Source organism: Aricia agestis, chromosome 4 (assembly GCF_905147365.1).
Source record: "Aricia agestis chromosome 4, ilAriAges1.1, whole genome shotgun sequence".
NCBI lineage: Eukaryota > Metazoa > Arthropoda > Insecta > Lepidoptera > Lycaenidae > Aricia > Aricia agestis.
Window position 1 is genome coordinate 13,091,326 of NC_056409.1, and position 26,812 is coordinate 13,118,137.

The 26,812-nt window shown below is 38.3% G+C and overlaps 1 protein-coding gene across 3 annotated transcripts in view; it reads right to left on the minus strand.

Moving 5' to 3' along the window:
• Window positions 1–207: 207 nt before the first annotated feature.
• LOC121726006 (papilin) overlaps window positions 208–26,812 on the minus strand; it is a 45,349-nt gene continuing 18,744 nt past the window's right edge. For 2 of the 3 annotated variants that reach the window (XM_042113219.1, XM_042113220.1), the window contains exons 2-25: window positions 20,481–20,557; window positions 14,793–14,936; window positions 12,970–13,163; window positions 12,255–12,486; window positions 11,719–11,859; window positions 9,872–10,190; window positions 9,335–9,624; window positions 8,881–9,074; window positions 8,443–8,626; window positions 7,819–8,023; window positions 7,178–7,371; window positions 6,162–6,330; window positions 5,682–5,829; window positions 5,322–5,528; window positions 4,921–5,107; window positions 4,557–4,733; window positions 4,304–4,360; window positions 3,478–3,606; window positions 2,871–3,011; window positions 2,444–2,722; window positions 2,005–2,145; window positions 1,371–1,585; window positions 720–854; window positions 208–460 (exon numbers count right to left, since the gene is read on the minus strand). In XM_042113219.1, coding sequence (XP_041969153.1) covers window positions 212–460; window positions 720–854; window positions 1,371–1,585; window positions 2,005–2,145; window positions 2,444–2,722; window positions 2,871–3,011; window positions 3,478–3,606; window positions 4,304–4,360; window positions 4,557–4,733; window positions 4,921–5,107; window positions 5,322–5,528; window positions 5,682–5,829; window positions 6,162–6,330; window positions 7,178–7,371; window positions 7,819–8,023; window positions 8,443–8,626; window positions 8,881–9,074; window positions 9,335–9,624; window positions 9,872–10,190; window positions 11,719–11,859; window positions 12,255–12,486; window positions 12,970–13,163; window positions 14,793–14,936; window positions 20,481–20,538 — 4,389 coding nt within the window. In that variant the 5' untranslated portion in view covers window positions 20,539–20,557 and the 3' untranslated portion in view covers window positions 208–211. The remainder of the gene's footprint in view (window positions 461–719; window positions 855–1,370; window positions 1,586–2,004; window positions 2,146–2,443; window positions 2,723–2,870; window positions 3,012–3,477; window positions 3,607–4,303; window positions 4,361–4,556; window positions 4,734–4,920; window positions 5,108–5,321; window positions 5,529–5,681; window positions 5,830–6,161; window positions 6,331–7,177; window positions 7,372–7,818; window positions 8,024–8,442; window positions 8,627–8,880; window positions 9,075–9,334; window positions 9,625–9,871; window positions 10,191–11,718; window positions 11,860–12,254; window positions 12,487–12,969; window positions 13,164–14,792; window positions 14,937–20,480; window positions 20,558–26,812) is intronic. The other variant, XM_042113222.1, reaches the window with a different exon arrangement.

A 26,812-nucleotide genomic window follows, 5' to 3' on the forward strand; every position in this document is an offset into this window, starting at 1 on the left:
TGTACCCGTACCATATTCACATATCGATATTACCTATAATGGTCCAAAGTAACTTTTATCTTAAATATTATTAACAATACAAAATTGTAAAAATTACAGTTTTAAAAGATTTTTATACACAATTTTAAAACGTAGACGGATTCGAACAATAGATTCTACCGTTCCGGATTTGAATTTCGAATTGTCACTTGTAAAGTTTTTTTTTTCAACGTTACACTCTCGTGTCGTCGGGGTGAGAGACTGGGGGCGGGGCGTGGAGTACCCTGGCTAGTTCCGCCTTCTCGTCCGCGGACAGGACGTAGACGGGCGGCGCGGCCGGCAGGAAGCGCTCGGCCTTGTGCGGCTCCCTCTGCAACCGCGCCCGGTACAGCATTACCAACACGCACAACACGCTAATAATGAAGGCGGAGGTAGCGGCCAGGACTATAAGCGCTGTGTGGTACGACGTCGCCGCGGATACCTGTGTAACGAATATTTTGGTTAAGAATGTTTTATAATTGAAGTCAAATCAATCAATTCGCTTAAAAATTAACTCGTTTTTAGGGTTTCGTACCCAAAGGGTAAAAACAGGACCCTTCGGTTATTCTTCTTAACAAAAATATTTTCATTGTGGAAATTAATAACGCGTTAATTAGCGTAAAGCGGACGTAAGCGGATATACTACTAAAATACCCTTATTATAATTTGGTTAAGTTGGGCTAAAATACAAAATAATATACCGTTGACTCGGTGAGTATTTCTCTCTGCATGGCGGGCGAGGGCGCCACCAATCGGTACTCGCTGCGGATGACGTCGGCGCCCAGCGCGCCCTCTGTCGGTTTGTTGTCCAAGCCCGCTAACTTCTCTTTCTTGACCTGAAATTTCCAAAAATAAATTATTCTCATTACGTTTACACGTACATTATTTAAAGACGGGAGCCAATGACAGGATCCCTCATCCCGATAATAATTAGAAGATATCCCTCAGAATTTGGTGCTCGCTACTTTATCAATATAGATCACTTTTTTTTATGAAATAAGGGGCAAACGAGCAAACGGGTCACCTGATGGAAAGCATCTTCCGTCGCCCATGGACACTCGCAGCATCAGAAGAGCTGCAGGTGCGTTGCTGGCCTTTTAAGAGGGAATAGGGTAATAGGGGAGGGTAGGGAAGGGAATAGGGGAGGGCAGGGAAAAAATAGGAGAGGGTAGGGAAGGGAAAAGGGTAGCGGATTGGGCCTCCGGTAAACTCACTCACTCGGCGAAACACAGCGCAAGCGCTGTTTCACGCCGGTTTTCTGTGAGCCCGTGGTATTTCTCCGGTCGAGCCGGCCCTTTCGTGCCGAAGCATGGCTCTCCCACATCAAAATCTCGTCGTCTATAGTAACAAACCTGAGTTTCCAAATGATAGACCATATCCGCAGACTTGGGTCCAGTGAGTAGCACCCTCAGTTTGACGACGCCGCGCTCCCTCGCGGTGGTGACGGGTGTGTTCGCGCCCAACGCGGCCAACCGCGACGACAGCAAAGCGCGCGCCTTCTCACCGGCAGCATCGTCTGCACCGATCAGCTCTAATTCCAGGAAGGCTGTTTCAATTTGTGTTTGATCTGAAAAAAGTCTTTGCTTTTTAGACTCTATAACGTATTAAAATTAAAATTAAGCATCTAAATAAACATTTTTTGAAAAGTTGGACAATATAGTCTTAATTAAAAGCGGCAGACATAAGGCGAGCAACCGTTCAATTGCTATAAATTCTATTGTTACCGATAGTCGATAGAGACAGCTACCAAGCTGACTGAGTACCATCTCTAGAGGTGTGAAATTCTTCTTTGCATGTTCAGTTAGTTTTATCTTTTAAATTGGTAGTGAATATATTTTATGAACTTGAACTTGAAAACTACCTTAGAAAAAAACAAAATTATAGGCATTGACACTCTTTCACTTTGATATTTCGGAAAGAAGTAGCTGCCCACGGTTACGGTTTTAGTATTAGTTCCATGTATATCCTTCGCAGTAAACAACATACCACAGTTGTCAGTGAGCTGGTGCGGCGCGGTGTGGTGTCTGGTCTGCCCCGCCGCGTCCACGCACCAGCAGCGCGCGCGCGAGCACTGCCGCGCAGCAAACGACCCGTCAGACAGGCAGCGCGGCCGCCAGCCCTCACCGCCTGAGAAATGGGACAGAAATGGCCAATAAAAGTAGGTGTTACAAATTTTAGTAATGTTTAGAAACTAGCTCAGGCCAAAAAATAATTGATGGCCTTGTGGTTATTTTGCTAGAATAAAACCTATTTAGTATCATCAATGTTTCTATTAAATGATGTTATTGTTTTACTAAAGTCCAGTTTCTGATCTGAGGGTTTTTTTGTCAGGAGCTTGTGTCAATTTATTATCTTTGTTTGATTGGTTTGTGTTTTGCTTTTGGCGATGGCCAATTAAAAGCGCTGAAAAATGTTAACAGCTTACCATTATCAACCTCCTCTTGCATCAGTTGGCATTTAGTTTTGAAGCTAACTTTCTCAGTTGCAGCTTGCGTGGGTATCTCTTTTGTTTTAGTTGTTTGAGAGTTCAATGGAGACACAACTTCAGCTAAAACAGTTGGATCTTCTTTCGACTCGTCGTCTGGTAGATCGAGGCTTAAACTTCTGTGTTCGCTGTCTAAATTTTCGCTGTCTATATCTTCGTATTCGTCTTCTAATTCATCGACTCGGTATGCAGTCATTTGTCTGATCAATTCTTCAAGCACTGTAACGATAAAACTATTATGTTTAAATTGAAACAATGTTAGCCGTTTCTTACTAACGAGACAAAATTAAAATCTTAGAAGGTATGGTCGCAAACAGATCCCGTACCTACATCAATTTTTAACTTGTTGCCAAGAAATAAGCCTTACCTTCATCAGCTCTAGCCTTCTCGTCGAGGGGATCCCTTCTCGCCCACTTCCGGGCTTGTCTGAAGTTGCAGGACGGTTTGTTGCCGCGAACCAACGAGCCTTTCTGCGGTTCGCCTCTTGCGTTTACACACCAACAAACATCTGAAAAAAAAAACCGAAATCAGAAAGTTTCAACGAAAATGGGTATTCTTCGTAGAATTTCTCGTTACAGGAAGGGAAATACATGAAATGTAGTTTAACGCTTAAGATAATGGTTCGGGAATAACCGCCGAACTTTTGGGCAAAGTCGCGTCGCATGCGGGAGTCGGAACGACAAAGTTTGGGGATCTTTGTTAATCTATCCCGCCGAAACTTCCCAACTCAGTTGACACATTACTTTACATACTGTTGTAACTTTGATAGATTGCGAGTTTGTGTTCATTTTATAAGTGCTTTAAGCGTTACATTTTACATTGCACACATTAATGATTGACATTTAAATATGTATTTTATGTAAGGATTGGGGTTATTTGTATGACTTAAAAATGAGATATTCTGTACACTTTGGGAATTCATCTTGAAAAGAGAACGAGATGATTTTTTTGACAGTTATATAATGAATTGTTACCAATATGTGACATGCACTGCACGGACTCCCAGGCGCCTGTGACGTCACATTTCGGTATAAAAGTGCTCTTCCCATATTTCTGAGCCGCCACTTCATTCTTCTCGCGTAGTCTCTCGCATGAGCTTAACACTGAAATAAAAATATAAAATAAATTACAGGCTGGAACAAAAACATAATATGATACGCTACATACACGATGCATCTGCAGGCTGTTAGTCATCGTATTATCTACATAGAGTTTTCTTAGTTCAATTACAATATCAAAAGGACGCGGACGCATAAAATAGGTATGGGGTGTTTACCTCGCTTATTACGAAAAGTAACAATACAAGTGTTAGAAATAATTTAAAGATTTAGTTAGAGATTACTATAAAATACAGTCTGTGTACAAAAACAGAGGAAGAAAGAGAGCGTCAGAGGGTTTATAGGAGATAGAGTTCAGACTTTATTATGTATTGTTTAAACTTTAGACCATATTATTATTGTGGCAGGAAGCCTAATAATTGCAACAAAAATTATTTTGTGATAAATCTACATTAGACGTGCAAAAGTGGGTTAGTAAAGTGTTGACATGAGGTTAATGAAAAAGTGCTTGGAACATAAAAGGGTATACATATATACCTTTATTATCGTTACTGTAGTAGCAACCACATAAAGTAATTATAACACAATGAAGGTCTACCGGAATAATGGGACTTATTAGAACTGGGCTTACGAATATTAGGGAAATAAATTCACAACATCATTTATTATTTTGATTAGACACAAAACATAGTGTTACTACGGACGTGTATTCATACAAAATGAAAGGTAAAAATAGTCCTGCCTTCTTTTGTTTTCTTAACCTCCTTCGGCTTGGTTAGTTTTGGCGTCGCCTTCCCCACTGTTATAAATGTAGAAATATTAGCAATGTTTTTATTAGTACCTAGGTTCTCATAGTTTTTGTTTAAACTTTACTTAGGCTTACTTCATCCACTACATTAATTTCAAGGGTTTCAAGAAATGCCAAGGAATAGAAAACTTTTAAAGATCTAATCAAAGTATAAGTAAACCCCATTAAACACGGATTAATACCATACCTGGACAGACGTGGTTGCACTCGGCTTTGGTGCGGAAGTTGTTGTGGTTGCCGGAGCAACCGTTGTACTGGAACCTCTCGCAGCGGTTACGCTCGTGGTTGAAAAACCACCGGGTTGCGTTTAAACCTTCACCGCTACTGCACTCTCCCTCGTCTTTGCTTTCGTAACATACGGTACCTGAAAAAATAAACCTGAAACTTACAAAACTGCAGCAACTAAGGCATTTGAGCTTCTTAAGCCGGTTTTTCTTGCCGAGTAGCCGAATATTTAATGCAAATTAATTCTCAGTTTAAACATGCTTCGATTTGAAGTATTTTTCTGGAAATTCTAAGAAACGAACATGGATGGATCAAATTTGACTTACGTGGCTTAGGACAGCAGACTGGTGGCCTTGAATCGTGCGGTGCAAATCTGCAGGAGTGCGTAGACGGGCAGCTCGTCGCGTTGGGTCCACATACCAGGGGACCAAAGCCTTCAGGAGGTTGCAGAGGTTTGCCGTCGGGGCATTGCGGCGCCGGCAGGCAACGAGCGAGCGGCGTACATAACTCACCCTAAACATCGAAGCTAAAGTTTTAATCACATTAAATGGTTATCAAAATACGGAAATATTTTACTCGCGCAACATTAATTTAGTTGTAGAACTTTTGAATTTAATTTAGAACTCACTTTGAAAACAATTCCTTCAAGTTATGAAGATGGATTCTTTGATGTTACAGTAAGAATTTGTTTACAATATTTTCAAGATACTTTCGCTTATCTTATTACCTCGCAGTCTAAAGGCAGGAGGTCGCAGGTTTCGTCCTCTTTGCAGTTGGCTTCGGCACAGGGGTCTCTACATGCGCAGGTGGGGCAACCTCGGTCGTCCAGCTTTACGCCGTGGGCACAGATTTGGTCTTCATCGCAGTTGGGTTTCGGACATAAAAGAGGCGCATCGCAGGGTGGAGTAGAATTCGTAGAACGCGTCCCTGGAATCTAAACGACACCTTCTTTTGTAACATATTGCCTTAAGTATTTGTCATATCATTATGGCTTAATAGCACCTATGGGCCTTCCTCATAAAAGATGGTATACCGTATAATATGAGTTTTCTATTAATTGTACTTAAGTCCTTTTCTTCTCTCTTACCTCATTTCCAGCCAAGTCCACACACCAGCACATCTTGGTTGACCTTTGACATTGAACCCGTTCGTACGCTCCGTCATCTTTGCATTCCGGAACCCAATTCCATGAAGGAGGATTGCCGCTCTCTGCCGCCGTGTGTAGAGCTAATGACCTAAAATAATTACATCAGCTTAGCTATGTTATTACGAAAATTAGAAACAAAAAGTTTTTGGCAAGCCTACCTACATAAACATACATGCAGCAAGCTAATGAGTGACCAAGATATTATAAAGCTGTTCAATATTTAACGACGTTTTATCCATGTATGTTTCAATCAGATTATTATTGATGTGAGGAGTAGAGGCAGATGGAGTACCTAGTTTTATATCAAGAAGTCAACAATATCAAGACGTAGTCAGTTGTGATTTGTCAGTCGGCCTCGACTTTATCCGTCAAAATTACGTAGGTCTGCCATTTGCTATGAACCCACTTTTCTGTTAGTACCTGCGCTGTTGGCAGGCCGTCTGATGTATGGGAGCTGTGCAGGCGGTGCCGCAGCCGGTGGCGCAGCAGCGCTGCTCGGCGCCGCACTCGGCGTCGGAGCGACACGCCCACTCGCACGCACCAGTTGGTGGTACTAGGTACGGACACTCGCCGGCTTTACGAGGCAGACCTAGAGTCAAGGAGAGAGTCGTAAATTTTAAACAGTTAACTAATCAGTGGTCTAGTTTTTTTAAAGTTCGTGGGTCCCTTGATAAAACGACAACAATATTGTTTCTATCGATAGATCTCTTATAGACTGGACGGTGATTAGCTATGCAAAAATTAGCCTGGTACAAATGGTTCAATTTTTTTATTAAAATTAACGTATTCGCGTCGGTATGGCGGGCTGTAAGTCGCACCCGACAAGTATGGCATTACGCTTTCGCCTACTTATTTTTTTTCGACTATCTGAAAATACAAGCATTTTTGTGGAACAAAACGTTCGACACTCGTTATTTATCCGACACGTTCGATTAACGCCCACGCGTTTGGGCTGCCAGTGCGAGCGCTATGACCGTCATTTTCCTTTTTGCCTTTACATAATTATACCCCTGTAAAACCGCCATACTGGTACAAATGACCAAGAATTTTGTGTCAGTATCTCCAGGCCTATGAATGCTGATCATCTGATTGTCTGACAGTCAAGGAGTGAGTCGTAAATTTTAAACAGTTAACTAATCACTGGTCTAGTTTTTTAAAGTTCGTGGGTCCCTTTATAAAACGACAACAATATTGTTTCTATCGATAGATGAATCCTGATCATCTGATTGTCTGACAGTAAATGTGATGTATACTAATCCTTTAAATTAGCATCGGGCCTGTAAAGAGTTCCAGACTTTTGATCTCTCGTGAGTAGTTTCCATTATTATTTGTCACACTGGGCGCGTAGGGGAGAGAGATGTCCTTAATATGTTCTGGCCACATCCATTTGCTATCACTAGAGACAGATTTTAACAATATCAATTATATTCACTTACAAGCAGGCACAGGTGGGCAGTAATCAGCGTCGCAGGCCACGTCGACGAGGGCGCAGGCTCTGCCGGCAGGACAAGTGACGTCGCCGCACGGGTCGCGGCACCGGCACGTCGGGCAGCGGGACTCGCTCAGCTCGAACCCGTAGTCGCAGCCCATGCGGCACGTCAGCTCCAGACACGAGAGCTCCGCTCGCACTCTGAGGATAAGATTGTAGTGGTAATTTCTGGAAGTCCTGCAAACGAGCGAATCTTAGCCTGATGATATACTAGTGTTGATTTTCGGGATTCCTAGAAAATATATTGTGACCAATTTTGCAGTACTTAATCCTTTTCTAATGTACTCCTTGTAATGTAGAGTCTATAAATGTATAGTCTCTTTCTAATGTAGGATCTTGACAGAACTCAACTTGTAAAACTAAATTACAATGTAGATTTCAATGCTATAATTACTATTTTATTGAGATCCTCTTGATCCTGTCAAAAAATGTAGAGTTTTAACTCTTAACACAACCTAATATTTTATAGTTAAGTACATTTCAATGCTAATTATACTGTATTGATATCTTCACGTGTCAAAAAGTCTTAACATTACGCAACTTGTTATATCAGATATCAGTTATATCAGTTGCTTTATTTTCACTTACTTGTCGCAATCAACGGACGAGGCGTTGACGGTGCGAGTATCGGGTATCTCTGTGCCGAAGGAGTCGACGCACCAGCAGCTGCCGCCGGCGCACTGCTGCGAGGTGAACGACCCGTCCAGGTTGCAAGATGGAGCCGGTAGAGCCAGCTTCATACCGTCCACCGTACCTTCCATCTTCTCGTCGAAGTCGCGTAGGTATTCACACACTGGAGTAAGAGGCTTGTCTAAGCTTTTCTTCAACAGATAGGTATACGCTTCAATAAAAGTGTATTAAATATTTTGTTGGTTGTTCAAACTCAACAAACTCAAACTCAACCAACCAACAAACTAGTTCAAACTCAAACAAATCAGTAGCGTAGCCACTAGCAAGTCTTATTTTCAAAGATAAGTCCCCATGACATTTTGACTACACATCTTTAGGAGCCACTGTTATCCATGGCCCCATATAATTGATACGGCTGATACAATGGCAGGTACGTAGGCGTAGCAGACAGCAGTAGCTACATGGGCGTAGCTACGCCCTACGTCTTTTTAATAAGATTCATATTGTTGTTAATCCTATATAGAGCATCACAAACATGTTTATTTAAATGTAGGGTCACCAAAGCATGACTTAAGTACATACTGGTAGGAACATCATCAGTGCGATCCGTCTGCAGCCTCAACTTGTCAGCATCAACACATACAGGCCCGCACGCGTTTGTCCCGCAGCACGCAAGTCCATCCGCGCACTCGCCGTCAGCACAGCTCACCGTGGAGTTGAAGCCGCAGAGAGCTTCGGCATCTGATCCACAAGATTCGTAGGAGACCTGTAAATTGTGATAATATTGAAACGTCTGGGAAGTGATTTTATTAATTTTTTTATTGGCTTTGCATGACTATACTGCAGTCGGAAAGCGAAAGAATTAAAAAATTGACAAAAATTGGGATATCATTTTATTAACAAACCAGAGAAACTCTTTTGATGGTCATGACCATCAACCATCACCATCGCCGTCCTCGTCGCTCACGCCCACGGAACACGGGTAAGCACTAAATGTTATGGAGGCTTAAGTGTACTCACATCATCGAGCTCAGATTCAGTGGAGTTATCAGCGGGGTCGGGGCAGCATACGGATGCGCCGTGTCTCCGGGCGAGCGAGCATACGTGGCCGGCGGGGCAGTCGTCCGCCGCACCGCACGACACAACCGCGCCGTCCTCGTCGCTCGCCGGCACGCCCACGGAACACGGGTTCTCGTATGAGATTCTGGGACGACCTACGAAGAGTTCTTGTTTGTAATATTATGAAGTGCTGCTAATATTGAAGCTCAAAATAATTTTAAAATCTTTAAAAAAATATATTTGAAAATTTTTAGGAACAGGTATGGGTTTTATTTTATGAGATGATGACTTTTTTTATTTTATTCTCAGATGTTGCTCGCAACTTCTAGCCTCAAAGTAAATCTACACCGAACATAAAAAAAGAGGTAACAGAGGCAACATTTTAGTATGGATCTTTATAGATTTTATAACTTACACACAGGATATCCAGTGCACAATTCACCGGAGCAATCGGAATCCTTCACTCGTACGCACTCTTCGCCGTCCGGGCACGGGTACCCGGCACAGGGATCATCACATTCGCAGGTCGGACAGCCATCGGTGCCGGTCTTGTAGCCGTACTCGCACACACCAGCACAGAGCGCGCGTGCGCATGCGCCCAGACTCCTTCCCCCTGACCGAGCTACGAGGGGCGTGGCGGAACACTTCACAGTAGCTGCCGGACCCATGGAGCCTCGCAGTTTGTTGCCTTCGGTGTCCACACACCTACAAGTAAATAGAAATCTTTTTAAATTTTTCCTTGGCAGACTTTCGTGTAATCTGATCTTAGGTATGCCACCAGAAGTACAAGTAACAAGAGTTTTAGGATAAGGATTTTACCACGTACAGATTACAGAACACAAATCCTCTGAAACATGGAAGATTAAATTAGTCACTTTATTCCCTTTTATTTAAGAGGACCTGCTGTATAATACTATACGTAAGATTATAAAGTATGCGCCTATTTACTCACCAACAAACTAGTCCATTTCTCGAGCACTGTCTCGAAACGAAGGATCCGTCAGCACCGCACTGCGGGACATATCCTCGACCCTCCTTCTCGCTTACCACCAGGAGCTCAGCTAACATCTTCTGTTGGGTACACATGGTCACATTATGCGGTAGAGTACAGTGCTTGCCGCATTCCCCGCCGTCGCAGCATTTCTGCATGGATGGACATTCTAGGTCGTGCGCGCACGGCGTACCACAGTCTTCGGAGCTGTCTGATGCTGGACATGTCCCTGCTTTTTGCAGCTCCAAGGAAGCCGGGCAACACACCCCGTAGTCGTTTCCTGGTGGGAAAATTTTGTTTGTGGCTGGTACCAATTTAGGAAATTTCATAGAGTTTAGCCCTCGTAATTCATTTTTTTTAAAGCATTAATTAGAAGTCAACTAAGCACTTCGTACGAAGTAAAGGTACGAAGGAAACTCTATGGAATAAGATGCTAACTTGTATGTTGGACTCCCTCGAATACCGATGATAGTACGTAATATTATATTTTTTAATCAGGCAAGCCTACAAAGTTACTGTAATAAAAAATACCCATTTATACGGGTCATGCTGTATAGATGACGAACACGATTTATTTGGCTAAGTATAAATTATAAGCAGCGGCCGGTAAATGCCATTTGAATGACCATAAACACTGCCAACATGCGTGCGGTCTAGTGTCCGACCGAAGGTCTATTTTTGGCCGAAGCCGAAGCCGAATCCGATTAATCGGCAATCGCCACACCTTCGGCCGAAGCCGAAGCCGAAGGTTAATAATCTTAATCTCGACTCTCAGTAATTAATTTTGTTCAAAATTGTCTACAAGCTACAATGAATATTAAAATTATTTCAAAACTTCAATATTGAAGGTTTACTACAGAAGGTTTACAAAATGTAGGTAATTGTAGGAAAAAATGGAGCTGACACATAGCTGACCAGCTCATTCCCGAATGTTTTTTACACATTTAACTAAGCAGGCTAACAATAATTAGTGTATGTTCCATCTGATGGAAACTGGTTATCGTAATACCTTGCGTCGTCTGCAACACCAGGGGGCTACTGGTGCGTTTCCGCGTCAAGGGGTGTAATGAGGGGATGGGGGATGTGTTTACAGCCCTCTCACTTACTGAAAGAAGCATAGAAGCGGTAAAGCTACTATTCAATCAGAATTAGGCTACAACGCATCGTATTTTAGTTATTAGCCAAAAACCAAAAATTTAGACTTTTGTCACCCTCCCTCACTCCCGCTCGCCTCCTAGACTCCATAAGCACCCTGAATAAGTTCCAGCAGAAATCTCTTAGGTTCCCGCTCACGCATTCTACAACTACTTTATTGACTGTACTATTGTAAAAAATAATAATTTCTTTATTATTTCGCAAATAATAATAATAAGACCAATCAATCAGTCTTTGTTTTACTCGACTAGACTGAAACTAGACTAAAAAATAAAATAAACAAACAGTAACTTCTTAATAAAAAATTAAATTATTTATTAAGAAGTTAGTGTTTGTTTATTGTATTTGACAGTGACTCCCAGCGCCCTCTCCATACACGACCGGTCCGTCGCGTCGCTCTCTCACGATTCACATTTCACACAGTCTTTCGTAACAGTTCGTTCAATTTCGACGGTTGCTTGGACCTTCAGCGAAAAAAGGTTCGCCGAAGATGGTTTTTTTGGCCGAAGGCTTCGGCCGCCGAAGCCGAAGCCGAAGCTTCGGTCGGACACTAGTGCGGTCACTTACAATGTTTATTTGCATAACTACTGCATTGTTTTTCATAAAGGAAACATGCCTTAGTAGGAACAATAGGGTCGATTGTTATTACTCACCAGACTCGACCAAACACCTATAGAGCGGGGGACAGTTGGGCTTTCCCGGATCCGTTCCGCATAGGAAAGGTCGGCTCGTCTCAGATATTAGGAGAGGTTCGCCAACTGGGCATATGTTTTGGAGGCTGCGTCCTCTTTTACCTGCAAAAAAATTGCAATACTACGATATACAATAAATTTAAATAAACGTTAAAACATTATAATTAAATCAGTCTGTTGAATAATAAAACATTGATTAATTAATTATTCAATTTCAAATTCAGTGTTCCAATATAAAATGTATGTGTCGTTAAAATTGAAAATAAACAAATGAAATTAAAACGCCCGTTTCGCGAAAATGTATGAAGCCATTTTAACATCTGTACGATTACAAAAAAGCTTGGTTTATTTTTTCAGTGACGGTAGCCAATTTCGTCAAACCTGCATTCAGACTATATTTGCTCTCGTAATCCAATGCGATGTAACCTTAACGAAACAAATCGTTTAGGTTGCATCGCATAGATAAAAAACAGGCATATACTCTACTAACAACTTACAAGTAGGAACAGGAGGGCACGGTGGCTTCAAGCAGGGCACCTCCTCCAGCTGACAGGACAGTTGCCCCGGACAAGTAACGGACGAGCACGGGTCCCTGCACTTGCACATGGGACAGCCCTGTGCGTTGAGCTCGAAGCCCAGGGGACACAGCATGCGACAGGTATGGGCAGCACAGTCCGCCACGCGGGTGCAGTTCACCAGCCCCGCCGCTGGGGCCCGCGTACCAGGGACCTAGGAAATTAAAAATTGTTGAAATAAACTGTAACTCTAAGGGCCTGTTTCACCACTTCCTGATAAAGTGCTGGATAGGCTATCCACAACTTTTTTGACAGATTCTACTGTATACTTCATGATCTGTCAAGTTAAGTGGTGGATAGCTTAACATGGCACTTATCAGGAAGTGGTGAAACAGGCCCTAAATATTTTAATTCGTTCGTTTATTGCAGACATAATATATTTTTATGAGAATTAATTCTTTACTTTCACAGGAAACAGACTAGATAGATTTAATCTGTTTCTTGGTACGTTTAGATGAAATTGATTATAATAATATTCTTTTCGCCAATTCAATATATACGAGACCATATTGTAGAATCTGTCGGTATATTGTAGAAGTAAGTAGCTTTACTATCTACATTTAAAGCTACTTGGGTTAAGTTAAAACGTATAGACTGATTTTTATGGCTTTCACTAAACAACCTATTCTCAACCTACCTCAAAACCTGCCGCATCGACGCACCAGCATGTGGTAATGATTTCGTTATCGCATTGTATCTGCTCGAACTCTCCGTCGGAGACTCTACATCTCGGCGATCTTAGCGGCCGCAGCACGCCTCTCCCACTGCGGGTATTCTCAGCTGCTAGGGCTCGGGATATCCTCTCTGATGATAGCTTTATATTCTCGCAACCTAATAATCAAAAGTTACATATAAACCGACTAAATATAAGTCTGTGTATCTCGGGATTGTTATAAATTCAGTATTTGGACTCTATAGAAATCTCATTACCACCATTATAATCTCATCAATCATCGTACAAAAATCAGTAAAATTGTTTAAGCGCCACGGTGAACAAAGCATACATATTACGTGTCTACAAATACTGCAAAATTAATTAGGGACTCCTCTTTTTGGTTTAGTCGTAGTCGGGTATAAACGAAATACAAAGTGAGAAAAGGATATAAAATGTCAGCGTTAACACACACTTTAGTGAGCGCTTTGTGGGGGTTTCCGACAAGAGAAAAACGCTTGCAAGCTTTGTTCACATTGTTTGTGTTCGGACTACGAACGAGCAAAAATGCGTAGTCACGCATACTTCATAAATTTTTCCCGTCGCAGATTGCGTTGAATCATTAATGGTATAGAATGAGGCGTGGCCTTTGGTTTACTGCATTACTTTTACCCAGATGAAAATAATTTTGATTAGGTAGGGCAGTTGACGGTGATATTCCCACATCATACTATTATTATATCGTCGTACTCGTATATTAAAATATATAAATATAAAGAAAAATGTAGTAGATACTTAAGCCCATCCCCAAGCGGCTGCCGTTTAACAATTGAAAATCCATTGTGTCTGTGATACCCACGATGGAGGTGTTAGTAATCTTTTAGTCGTTTTAAGCTGGTGCTCCATCACCGGAAGCATTCACGCGTAACACACGTCACGTCACATTTAAATAGATCCATTTTTGAGCAACATTACAAAAATACCTCCCTGACCGACGATCATTCACGTGTAATGTAACATCAAAGCTTTGACTTTGACTATTACATTACAATACTTACCTCCCTGACTAACGACCATTCGTTCGCGTGAATTGTAAGTTGTAATATTCAACTTTGAGCATTTCATAGCTAGTTGATGTTATAAGTTGTATCAAGATATTAGTTATTACATACATATATCATCACAAGGTGCGCATTGTAATGCTGGGTTTTGTATCATTACCTTGTACTATTATCTATTCTGTGTCATTACAAGGTGCGCATTGTAATGCTCGACTCTCCTCCCTCACTGATGTAATGCTCGAATTTGTAACGTACAAACGAATGCTCCCGGTGAGGGAGCACCTTTACAGTAATAAATAATATAATTCAACGTCTTATTAATTCATCTCTATCACAGATATTATAACCTTGTTATACAAGGCCTTCATCTAAAAATCGTTATTAATTACATCAATTCTGAAATAACACGACGTAATTAATTAAGTATTATAAACAAAATACATTCCAACAGCCAACATGCACGCAACGTGTACCATGGTCCATGCCCTGCATGATCGGCGTCGAATGTCGACAGTTAAGTTGTACCATCGAAGAAATTTATTTATAGGCAGTTGATGGACCTACGTCATTTGGTTGGATTATGTCAATTCAATCATGAATTTATGTTGATTGGCTGGGATTGACACAACTCGACCAAACTACGCACCACCATCATCTATGAATTTACTTTTCTGAGAATAGACAGACAGCCGCGTAGAGACAGTGACATTCATCATGATACACTGTGCATTTATATTAGTAACGTACCAGTATACAGAGGGTCTACGCAGGCTCGGCCGCAGCTGGTGCTGCAGCAGACCTGTTCCCCGCACTCGTCGTCGCTGGTGCAGGGCGCCGCCCGCGCCGGGCACGCCGCCTCTGTCGGACACCGACCGCGGACCTCCGCAGATGCTGTATGGAGATGGAGCTTTAATTAGACTTCAGGATAATCTTTAGGTCCCATTGCTGCAGACTGCAGTATAGAGTCTTGCCTACAGAGGATTTCAAATATATAGCGCTACTAAAATGCCCTTCGTTTGGCTTTGCTGAAGTCGAGTAAAACGAAAATGAGTGATAAGTATGCATAAAGTTAAAAAATAATAGTTAAAAAAATTAAATAGTTCACAAAATCGTGTAAAGATTTAATTTTGTATTCTAAAGGATATAATTATAAGTTCATAAAAACTAAATACAAGTTTCTATTTTATCTAAATATCTAATTAGTAATTACGACAGCCATAGATCAAGATAGATATCGCATGTTCCTCCATTTGTATGAAAACGAGCGTGCCACTTTTTTCCTTTCCTCACCGATGATAAGAAACGTGTCCATTATTTAGGCCAACGTTTCTATTCGAATTTCTAAAGCTCAATACGGCACAATTAGGCATTTAGGCATTTTTAAAATTCCGATTGATGTCCGATTCCGATAGCAGACTTTAGTTCTTTAGAACAAACTTTCGAAAGACGAGCATTGCTCGTCGTTTGGGAACGCGAATTGGCACGCGAAGTACAAACACATGCGGTATCTATCTTGATCTATATCTGTGGCAATCACTAATTACTAATTAGTAATTACGCTACGAATAACAACATGGGATTTTTTCTAATTGCAAATCTATTCTTATCTTTCGCAACAAGAGCTAACCTTGACACATATTCACGAATATTAAAATTTAAAGTAAGAAGGAATTTAAACATTCTTAAAATTGGAATTTAGATGAATGATATTCCCACGAACAGACGGAAAACCAGATAAAAAGTATTGAACCCAAGAGCCAGCGACAGCCAGATTTTCGTCATTTTATAAAAGCTGAAAGTTTGCCTGTTTATGACCCCTATAGAGGCGGAAAGAAGTTCTTACATATTTAGTAGCTGCCCCTCTATCATGAGCTCTTAAAGCCAGCCAGAATACTGACTGGCTCGCATTTTGGTACCATGACCTCTATTTTCCAGCCAGTCAGTGGTCACGTGACACACAACTCACTTCTCCATTGTTAACTGAGTAATAATTTCGAATCATGACAACACTTCTGACATAAGCTCGCTTGCTTTTACGTCAAATACAGCAATTCAATAAACACCAACCAACGAGTAGCTTTTACTGAATAGTTTACATTTTAGTAATTTTATTTATTAATATTACATACTTTTTAGTCTTAAATTATATTGCTATTTAGTTGGTTAGTTACTTAATAAGTTATATTTTAGTCTATAGCATATATTTTAGTGAAAATAATTCGTTATTAAAACCAAAAAACTAAACATTCGAAGTGTCCAAATTTTTGGAAAACGATTAAGTAGGTATTCTCAAGTTAATCACGAAGTGATACATAAGAAACGTAGAGACCTTAGTAATCCATTTAGTGTTAGTGAGGTTTCAGAATAATAACATAAGTGAGGTGTAGTATACCTATATGTCTAGTCAACAATAAGGTTTGCATTTGTGCGATGAGCTAAGACTGCATTGATTTAGTACACAAGAAACACATACAAGGTATAAGGAACACAAGTGTTGTGTATAATTACTTACTGTAAAACAAGTATGAATTTTCACCAAAAACCTACAGGTACAATCTTATAGTTGCATTGTAGGTTTTTGTGTTATTTCACAAACTATTTCCTTGTAAATCTGAAGTATTATTGGTATATGCATGATAAACACTGCACCAAAGAGGTAAATTCAATATTACTTACTTTTAACAAGAATTTTCAGAACACAACCTTTTAAACTTTAGATGTATGTATAACATGCTCCGGATAAACATTGAAACACCTAAACTTCTAGAAAAGTTAAATAATTGATAATATCATAGAATCCCAATTAGCTAAATTCTCATATGAGCACTTTTTCATTTAAGTATAACTTCTTCTCTTGACTACAATATGGTATTATATGATGGGAATAGTGTAAATCACTAAATTTTACTCAAAAACAAAAACCTACATTATAGTACTTTTCCAAAAAAGACTTACTTAATAAGAATTGCATAACAAACATATGGAACTTATTGTTCATAAAACATAATATTATCATAGGAACATATATTATTATGTATTACCAAAAATACTTTTGTACTTACCTCAATAATAATAATAAGTATTAGTTTTATATTAAATTAAAACTTAAAATACATGAGGACTTACTATGTACTTCTTAGGAACCTATCTTAGGAGCATTTCGTACAATCTTTTGATTGCAGTAGGTCTTTGTGTTATTTCACAAACTATTTCCTTGTAAACCATGCATGATAAACGCTGCACCAAAGAGGTAAATTCAAAGGTATTACTTTCTCAATAACAAGAATTTTGAGAACACAACCTTTGAAACTTTAGATTCATGTATATTCACGAATAAATATTGACACACACACATACACCTAAACTACTAGAAAAGTTAAATCATTGATAATATAAAATCCAAATTAGCTAAATTCTCATATGCACTTTTTCATTTATAACTTCTCTTGACTACAATATGATATAATATATAATGGGAATAGTCACTAAAACTCAAAAATATAATCCTACATTACTTATAGTACTTTTTCCAAAAAGACATAACAAAAATTGCAAAACAAACATACTTATTGTTCATAAAACATAATATTTTCATTGGAACTTATATTATTATTACCAAAAATTCTTTTGTACCTCAATAATAATAATATTAGTTTTATATTATTACATTAAAATTTAAAATACATTTTAAATTTTAATGTAATAAGGACTTTAGTAAGTCCTCATGTATTATACATTTTAAAAAGATGTGGTCGTTTTAGGGACCTATCAGACAGAGTGGTCACGCGTTGAAGCATTTGCGTTGGAGCAGTCAGTGTGTGACTGAGGAGCAATTCTGACACATTCAGAACTCCTCCTGTGTGAGTATATAGAGATACTCACACGGGAGGCATTCTACAACATAATACAACACAAAGAACACAAAACCCTTGACCGCTCTCTGTCTGAGATATCCCAGGCAATTTCCCATAGTTGCAACTTGCAATGCAGTTTCTAATTGTTATTGGTTTGCCAAATAAAAGTCTGAAATTATAATATTGTTTTTATCTTTCATCAAAAGTTGGTATTTGAACTCCTTTAATAATAATAAATTAATATTTACACAAGGGATATTTGATTCATCTTCTTTGATTTTAAGTGACAAGACCTTGTTTAAGATTTCCGCTGTATAAATATTTTTATAAGTATAATATAAAAGAGATTTAACACTTGCCTATCTGATACTAGGTTGATAATAAGGTTTAAGACAAATGTAGTACCTATTGATGAAAGCTGTGTATGAATATGTATCTAAGGTAGGTATATTTAAGTGAGAAAATAAATAAAAAAACATTTAAAAACGAGTATTTATTAAATTTCTTTTAATTAAAGCTTTTGAGTGAATATATATTATCTTCCTAGGACTTCGTCATCATTACACTTGCAATTCTTTATTATAAAATGTAGTACTTATAGTATCTCAGTGTTAGCAATCATCCTTTATCCTGAAAAATATTTGGTTCAGCGTACACAGTACTAATAATGTAAAATGCCTTACAAGGCACGAAAAGGGGATTATTAAACTTATAAATTGCCTGTTTATGTTACAATAATACCTATTTGAAAGCTCAAAAAAACGTAGGTGTTCAAGAATGAGTTCAAGTTCAACAAACTATGTTCAACTCATGACATCAACTCTGTTGTAATGCATGTAATTGTAATCCACAAGTTTGATGCATTTCTAAGACTTTTTCATGGTAGATTATTTAGCGTAGGTATCAAATAGGTATAGGATATAATAAACTTATCAATTTCTTGCTTAAAACATAATCTCTATAAACTTAATAACAATATCTAATTATCTTTTTTTTTTGTCTCCTTCTTCTTCTCTTTTTTAATTGCCGACTCAGTTAGTTGCCAATGTCAGAGAATTCTTTCTCCTCTAGATCGCCATGCTTGTGATAATATAAACATGAAGGAGTGTTATTTTCTCAGTGTTTTCATAAAGGGCTTATAAAATACCAAAAAATATAAATAAAACCATTTACACATTTATAATAATTACCTTTAAATACAATAAATCGGTGCAAAAGTAACTATTCCTACATTGACCACGTTATATATTAGAAAATAGTATATTTTATGATAAAAAATATCAATCTTTTTTTAAACTATATTTTCATCTTGATTTACAATTTTTCCGTTAGTCGTTATGGCTAAGCCATTTCAATTCCTAAAAAAAAAACAATTCCGTTAGTCAAATTTGACGTTCGTGTTTGACATTTCTTAATCCAGTTCAGAGACAAATATTACAGGTTAAAACCATTCAGAAGTAAAAGTGCAAATGATACCGAAACAGAACCACTCACTTTACAACTGTTTACATACCTGCACGGATTAGCTCAGGTTTTGACAAAGTTAATGATAGGGGTCCTGGTCGTTCTTACTAAGACCGACTAGCTATAGTAGCTGGTCGTTCGGGAGTTTCGGTCGCGGGGTTTTTTTTTTTTAAATGAAATAAGGGGGCAAACGAGCAAACGCGTCACCTGATGGAAAGCAACTTCCGTCGCCCATGGACACTCGCAGCAGCAGAAGAGCTGCAGGTGCGTTGCCGGCCTTTTAAGGGGTAACAGGGGAGGGTAGGGAAGGGAATTACAGGGGAGGGTGAGGAAGGAAATAGGGGAGGGTAGGGAAGAGAAAAGGGTAGGGGATTGGGCCTCCGGTAAACTCACTCACTCGGCGAAACACAGCGCAAGCGCTGTTTCACGCCGGTTTTCTGTGAGGACGTGGTATTTCTCCGGTCGAGCCGGCCCATTCGTGCCGAAGCATGGCTCTCCCACGTCAAACGTTACTTCAGGAGTTTCAGTTCTAAAGGTCTACCTGACCTTCGACAAAGTATAAAGATTAGTTATTTTTTATCTTATTTTCTTCAGCATAACAACTGTAAGAATTGTTCAAAATATTACCTCTATAGGGCACATATACAGGCAAACTTTCAGCTTTTATAAAATGACGAAAATTTGACTGTCGCTGGCTCTTGGGTTATTTTATGAACAGCTGAACCTGACTATTCGAAATTAAAACTTTTTTTTAACTTGACACAAAGGATATGCGTTTGTTTTGGCATAGACAAGATAAAAAGCTAAAGAAGGGCGGAAGCTACGAATAATAAAAACTAAGGAAACTTAACCCCAATACTTCAACCGTTTTGAATTTGATTCCCTTTAGTACACTAAAATATGGCAATAGCAAAGAAACACTACGCTCTTTACGAAAAAGTTGCCACTTCTTTATTTACACAAAATTGTGTACCGAATACATGCATAATATGCATGTATTCGGGTCACATTTTGTAGATTCGTGGACAATTTTTTTGACACAGTTACTCGTCCTTAGTTTTTATTATTCGTAGAGCGGAAGCAATAAAGTTAAATGGAATTTGGAAAAGTAGTGTACCTTGTATAAACAGTAGGCACGCGCAAAACAGCGCCACCCTCAACGTGCTGACCATCATAGCTGCATTACTGTGCCGCCTGAAACAACAACACTATGTTAACCATGTTTGTACATCATTATCGGAGAAAAACATTAGATTTAGGAAATAGGTTACCATCGTTTTGACAGACCACGAATTATTTTTACTAGGTACATCATCTTAATGGTTTTTAAGCCTCAGACATCGTAGATTCGAAATGGATGAACCAATTTTGATATACCTAGTTACATAGTTTGCATTTTGCTGCGGTTGTCGAGTATGTTCTTAGCATTTAATTCATAATCATAACCTCGCTCGCAAACTCGGCAGTTAATCGAATGTAAGAAGGCTAATTTAAAGTACAATGTACATATTATAATATTACAATATCTACTTGTAACTGGTTCTATACTCTAGATAGAGATGAAGAAGACCATATAACCTAATATAATTTAAGACTAACATTGTCCTATAAATAAAACAATCCATATTTTAGGACCATCAAATCAAAGTATGAAATCCTTTCTATCTCTGTTAGCTCTGTTAGCCACTTTCAAGATTTTCCGCAGATAATAATGTTGTTTGTCTTATCAAAATGAAGATACTCACAAAAAATTAGCTTGATACTTAGATACTTAATGAAAAAAAAAATTGTTCGAGGGCTCCCTGACTATAAGTCAAGCCCTAGAACGATTTTTTTTCAAATCTATCAAAAGTTCGAGTTAAAATTAAAATTCATTGCATATACCCATATACCCTAGGTGCATGGTGTATGCAATGAATTTTAATTTTAACTCGAAGCAGGCACATAATATAAAAATTTCCAATGCCACGTTTGGTTCCAAAGCGGTTTTAATAATACACGATGCTTGGCCCTAGTGTTCTAATTCTACCATTTTAAATTTTAATACCACATAAGTGCAGCTTCGTTCAGGTTGTTCAGTCCAGTCTTTCTCTTACTAAACTACAAAATGGTATTTTCATGATATTAAGTTAAACCAAACAAAAAGCTTTATCTGATGTACTAATACGAAATTACCATTGTAGTTTCATAGGAATCGGGCTGGATCAAACAAGAAAAGAAGCTGCAATAACATTGCGTCAAAATAGTACGAGTACCTACCAGTATATTCCTTTCCCTTAGCAAGTACGTAATATGCCTTTATCAACAGACCGTTGACAGAATGTTGTGACTTGTGTGATCATTATCAGGAAACAACACAGTTTTCTTCACGGAAAGTGTTTGCTTCAAATAAAAGTAAAAGTTTGCTAAACATTTTCCAGTCTTTATTCCGTAACATGGTCAGAATTTTCTAAACAAACACAATAATTATGCAAAATGTGCTCTACATTTTCGTGTTACATAACTTTGATATACTTACTTACTTAAATGGGGTTTTCTAAGGTGACGTAAATTTTTGCTCTGTTAATCTAGTGGTAATTTGTTCAACTTATTATGTTAGAAAAATAATACATAATCGTATTTTGGTTCCTAAGAAGTTAATATTCCTAAGTTTATAAGAATTTCAAGATTAGTGCCGAGAAAATCTACATCAATAACGTATTATTGAACTTTTTTTTAATTTTGGTATAAACTGGCAAAATAGACAGTCAGCTCATGTTGAACACTTTTGAAAATGAAACACAATTAAAATTCACCTCGTATATAATCGTGAGTCATTATAAATTGTTGTAGAGTACCAACGACCTAATGCAGCCAGCCTTGCAGCCTAAACAGTAGTACACACGCGCGTTAGGCAACAGTAATTTGTTAAATTATACAATACCTGTTACGCAAATTGATTACAAAACGCTAATAACTACTCATTAATGCGAGAACTTATGCTTCTTATTCTGAAGTAAAGTATAGAGCAACACATCATAAATCATAATATTATGGAACATTGTAGTAAGTATAGTGATTTTGAGTTGAGCTGTCCACTCAGAGATCAGAGATTCGTTTACCACGTTGTTAAAAAAATCTTGTTTTTTTTTACGGAAGATCCAGGCAGCTTGTTTAATAAGCCAAAGGATCCATGCTACGGATGGTCATTTAAAAAACTGTGCCTGATCAGTCGTGTCAATCATCTTTTCTGGATTACGGGGAAGAAGGATTGTTCGTGTGTACTGCGCACATACTGAAGCACTATACAAATAATACATAAACAGCTGGCTCAATTTGGATGAACCGGCGTAGGAGACATCGTTTATAATGCCCTCCTTCCAAATACAAATGATATCGATAACTTATTCAACCGTTAACCGTAAAGATGGGTTATACATATAAACCCTATAGATAGAGTACGTATGGGTATAACCTTCTCTTCATCAAAACTTAGTCATCTTGTTTTTAACTAGATTATTAAGTTTTGCGTTGTGCCAAGATTGGCTTTCGCGCGGGAACCGTACATTTTTCCGGGATAAAAAGTATCCCATGTCCATTCCCGGGACTCAAAGTATCTGCATACGAAATTTCAGCAAAATCGGTTTGGGCGGGTTTTTTCTATGAAATAAGGGGGCAAACGAGCAAACGGGTCACCTGATGGAAAGCAACTTCCGTCGCCCATCGACACTCGCAGCATCAGGAGAGCTGCAGGTGCGTTGCCGGCCTTTTAAGAGGGAATAGGGTAATAGGGGAGGGTAGGGAAGGGAAGAGAAGGAAATAGGGGAGGGTAGTGAAGGGAATTGGGCCTCCGGTAACCTCACTCACTCGGCGAAACACAGCGCAAGCGCTGTTTCACGCTGGTTTTCTGTTAGAACGTGGTATTTCTCCGGTCGAGCCGGCCCATTCGAGCATGGCTCACCCACGTTAATATAATAGGTAACAAACAGACAAACACATCTATTTCCGTTACAATTTCACTAATCTCCTAATAGAAAATGTAATGCATCAAGTGTGTCCGAGAAATGTAATTTCCTGTACAGGTTTTTAATACAACTGCGACCGGAGACCGATCGCATGCGATGTTGCGTGTCACTTTCTTTCACTAGCTTTTATCTAAATCTAAAGCTCTTCAATCTTCATACACTTAACGCGATATGTTATAGTAGTAACGTACGTGCATCTAGTAATCTTTAGCGAGATTACTCGATGTTGCCAGCAAAACTATTGCATCGAAATTATATTATTTACACATGTACCATCAAAGAAATTGATTTATAGACAGTTCAAATCAAATCAAATCAAAATTGTTTTATTTCTGAATAAATTTAAAATAAATGTTTTCAGAAAGTTTGACGGAGCTACGACAATTAATAGAATTTCGAAAATTTGTATGTCTACCGAGTTACATATTACGAAAAAAAACTACCTTAGCGCCGATTCCGCGTCGTTCTTATTCACCTGGCATATGAATTACGGGCGTAAGTGTAAAGGACGATTGTTTTATTTCTTGCTTTATTGGCCCCCTTAATGTAAGTAAATCTTAACCCTGATCTCAGCGATCGAGTCTACGGCTGGTATAAATAGTCAGTACTCAAAATGCGATCCGGTCTCAAGACGCGGTTCGGCTCTGTGATTGGTCCAAATTTTGACAGCCAACCAATCACAAAGCCTGAACCGTGTCTTGAGAATGAGATGCATCTTGAGTACTGACTATTTATACCAGCCTGCATTCTCATGTAGAGTCGATCGCTGAGATCGGGGTTAAGATCGCTCCGAGGAATGACACAATAAATTCATGCAGATCTTATATAGTTTGTTATTATTTAACAATGTTTATTTGTTCGGTTGTCATAGCTTTCCTTACGTTTTTAACTCAACTAGAGATCGCCCAATGGTCTAAATTCGACCTTACTTGCAACGAAATTAGGACTACTACCTATATTTTGTAAAAAATATTGACTTCACCATAGTTTTTTTTTCAATTCTTGTCTCTGGGACTCAGCTGATCTCAGACTAACCGTTTAAGCATTGTCTAATTATTAGTATCAAAAATTAAATAAAAAAAAACAATAATCCATTTTCAATTTGTCAACTTGTTGTCAACAGACTTCAACCATAAATAAAAGAGTATAATTCGTATGTATAGGCTTGTCCAATGATGAAAAACTCAAAGCAGATATATGTTACTACCGCGCGCGTTGTGAAGATTCAAATACGGCCCAATTGGGCCGTCAGTTGTTTAGTCTGCATCGAGCGCAGTCACAAACGTGCCACGTCTTGTCTAACCTAAATAAATGGAAAATGACGTCGTGCGTGTTTCGAAAATGTACCAATTATGACTCGAAAGTAAACAATACACATGGAATCTCTTACCACATGCCTTTGTTGCAATAAATACCTCGATTATTTACATTTTCAATTATTTTTTCGAACAATCTGGAAAAAATCGAATTTTCGTCATAGCTCAGGCGAAGAAAGAGACAGCGATACGATTCGACGTTTAAAAATAGAACTGTCTCTTTTATGTAAATGGTTTTTCGTATCTTTTGTTTCACTTATCTATCAAATTTGTCAATGTTTGCAATTTTGAATTTGAAAATCGTTCGGAAGAGATTTAAGCCGGAAAATAGTATGGACGTAACATATCTGTATAAGTAGAATATCATTGGGCTTGTCACTCAAAAATCTGTCATTTTCCTAGTAGTAGTGTCGTAGTGTGTGTAACGTTGTAACGTATTTGTTAAAAATATATATTATGATGAAAGCATAATTTTAAAATAATATTAGCTCGATGCACTCCTTCACCATATAAACTATAACTGTGCGAAATTTCATGCACATACGTTTCCCCATATTTCGTAAAAAGGGTTAAGTACAAAGTTTTTCTCTCACGTATTAATATATAGATAAAATTCGTTCTTGTATCTTGATAAGTGGGATCAATAACCTCTCAGTGCTGGTAATGCGCACGTACGCAGCAGACCATCACGCTCAATTTCTAATATTATATTATCTAATTCAATTAACACGCTACCATTATAATCTTCCATTAGATGAGTATTTTTTAATTGAGATAATATAATAACATACGCATCTTAGAGTATTTTATACTCAGCGATAGAATAAGGTCATGTGGAAAATTTTATTATCACTAAAGTGAAATAATCATCAATATTCTTGTAATATGAAGTGGAAGAGGCAACAAAAGAAAAGCAACGAAGTAACAACATTAATAATAAGAACATAAGGAAACCTTGACCTTTCGAATATGACATTATATTATAAATGCAACAAGTAATGAAATATAAGAGAAAAAATTATCATTAAAAAAGTTGAACTGCTTTTTGAATGATAATTTTTCAGTTAGGTGAGAGCAATCTGGTTAAAATTTAAATTAGCTCCGCCTTGCTAGCTGGTTTAATCAGGGTTCATATAAAATGTATCTATTTTAAATAGAGTCTTAAACTGATTTTTGCTGAAATTTTGAGATGGAAAAACTTTACAAAGTTCTACAATAATATAATACCGTGTATGGTAAAAAAGCTTTTCTTATTTTGAATTTATAATAAGGTTAAAGTGCTTTTTTATACTTAATATAAATTATAATTTATGAAATACATACGAATCACAAATATTTTACTTTCATAAACAGATATTAAGTATTAACTAGCTACTAGTTCTAGTTAATAGCGCTACATTAAAGTAAGGGAAATGACGTTATATTTTTTAAGACTCAGCGGCCATGTTTGTTTACTAATCTTGTAAGAATGGAGGATATGACGTAACGCGCATTGTTAAAATAATTGTTACTTTCTCCTGTGTGCAACACCGCCTCCGCGTGGACGACGAACTTCTTCATGACACTTGTGACGAATTAGTTTATTAGCAAGTTTTTCGATAATTGAGTGTAATTACTAATTACCCTATTTCACACGTATTTAAGCTTTGCAAATTAGTGTAATTTTCAATATTGTAATAGTAATATGCCATCATTTTTTTCCGAAATTAAGAGAACAAATAATTTGTAAAATATGACCTCGACAGTTACGGATAATAAATTATTGCATTAATATACTGGATTCCTACAAACCTGCAGGCTGGCCAGCGGTGGGGGCCTGGCGGTTTTAAGAGCTTGTAGGGTCTTAAAAAATTACTGTTACTCGTATGCTAATTTCCAACCCTGATAAGTTGAACTGAATAATTAAATTCCTCGCAAAAATAAATAAAAATTTAAAAGATTAATTAAACTTTAAAAGGATTTTCGTGTGTACATACTCCATTATGTTGCAAGTTTCAAAGTGAGTGAACTCCACGACGGGTTTGCCGGGTGACGCAAGACGCTGAGGCGTGTCGAGTGAAAGGCTCCAGGTCCATATGCTTTCTTTACCCTATAGATTGACCCATATGCATGTCTTTATGCAAACGTCG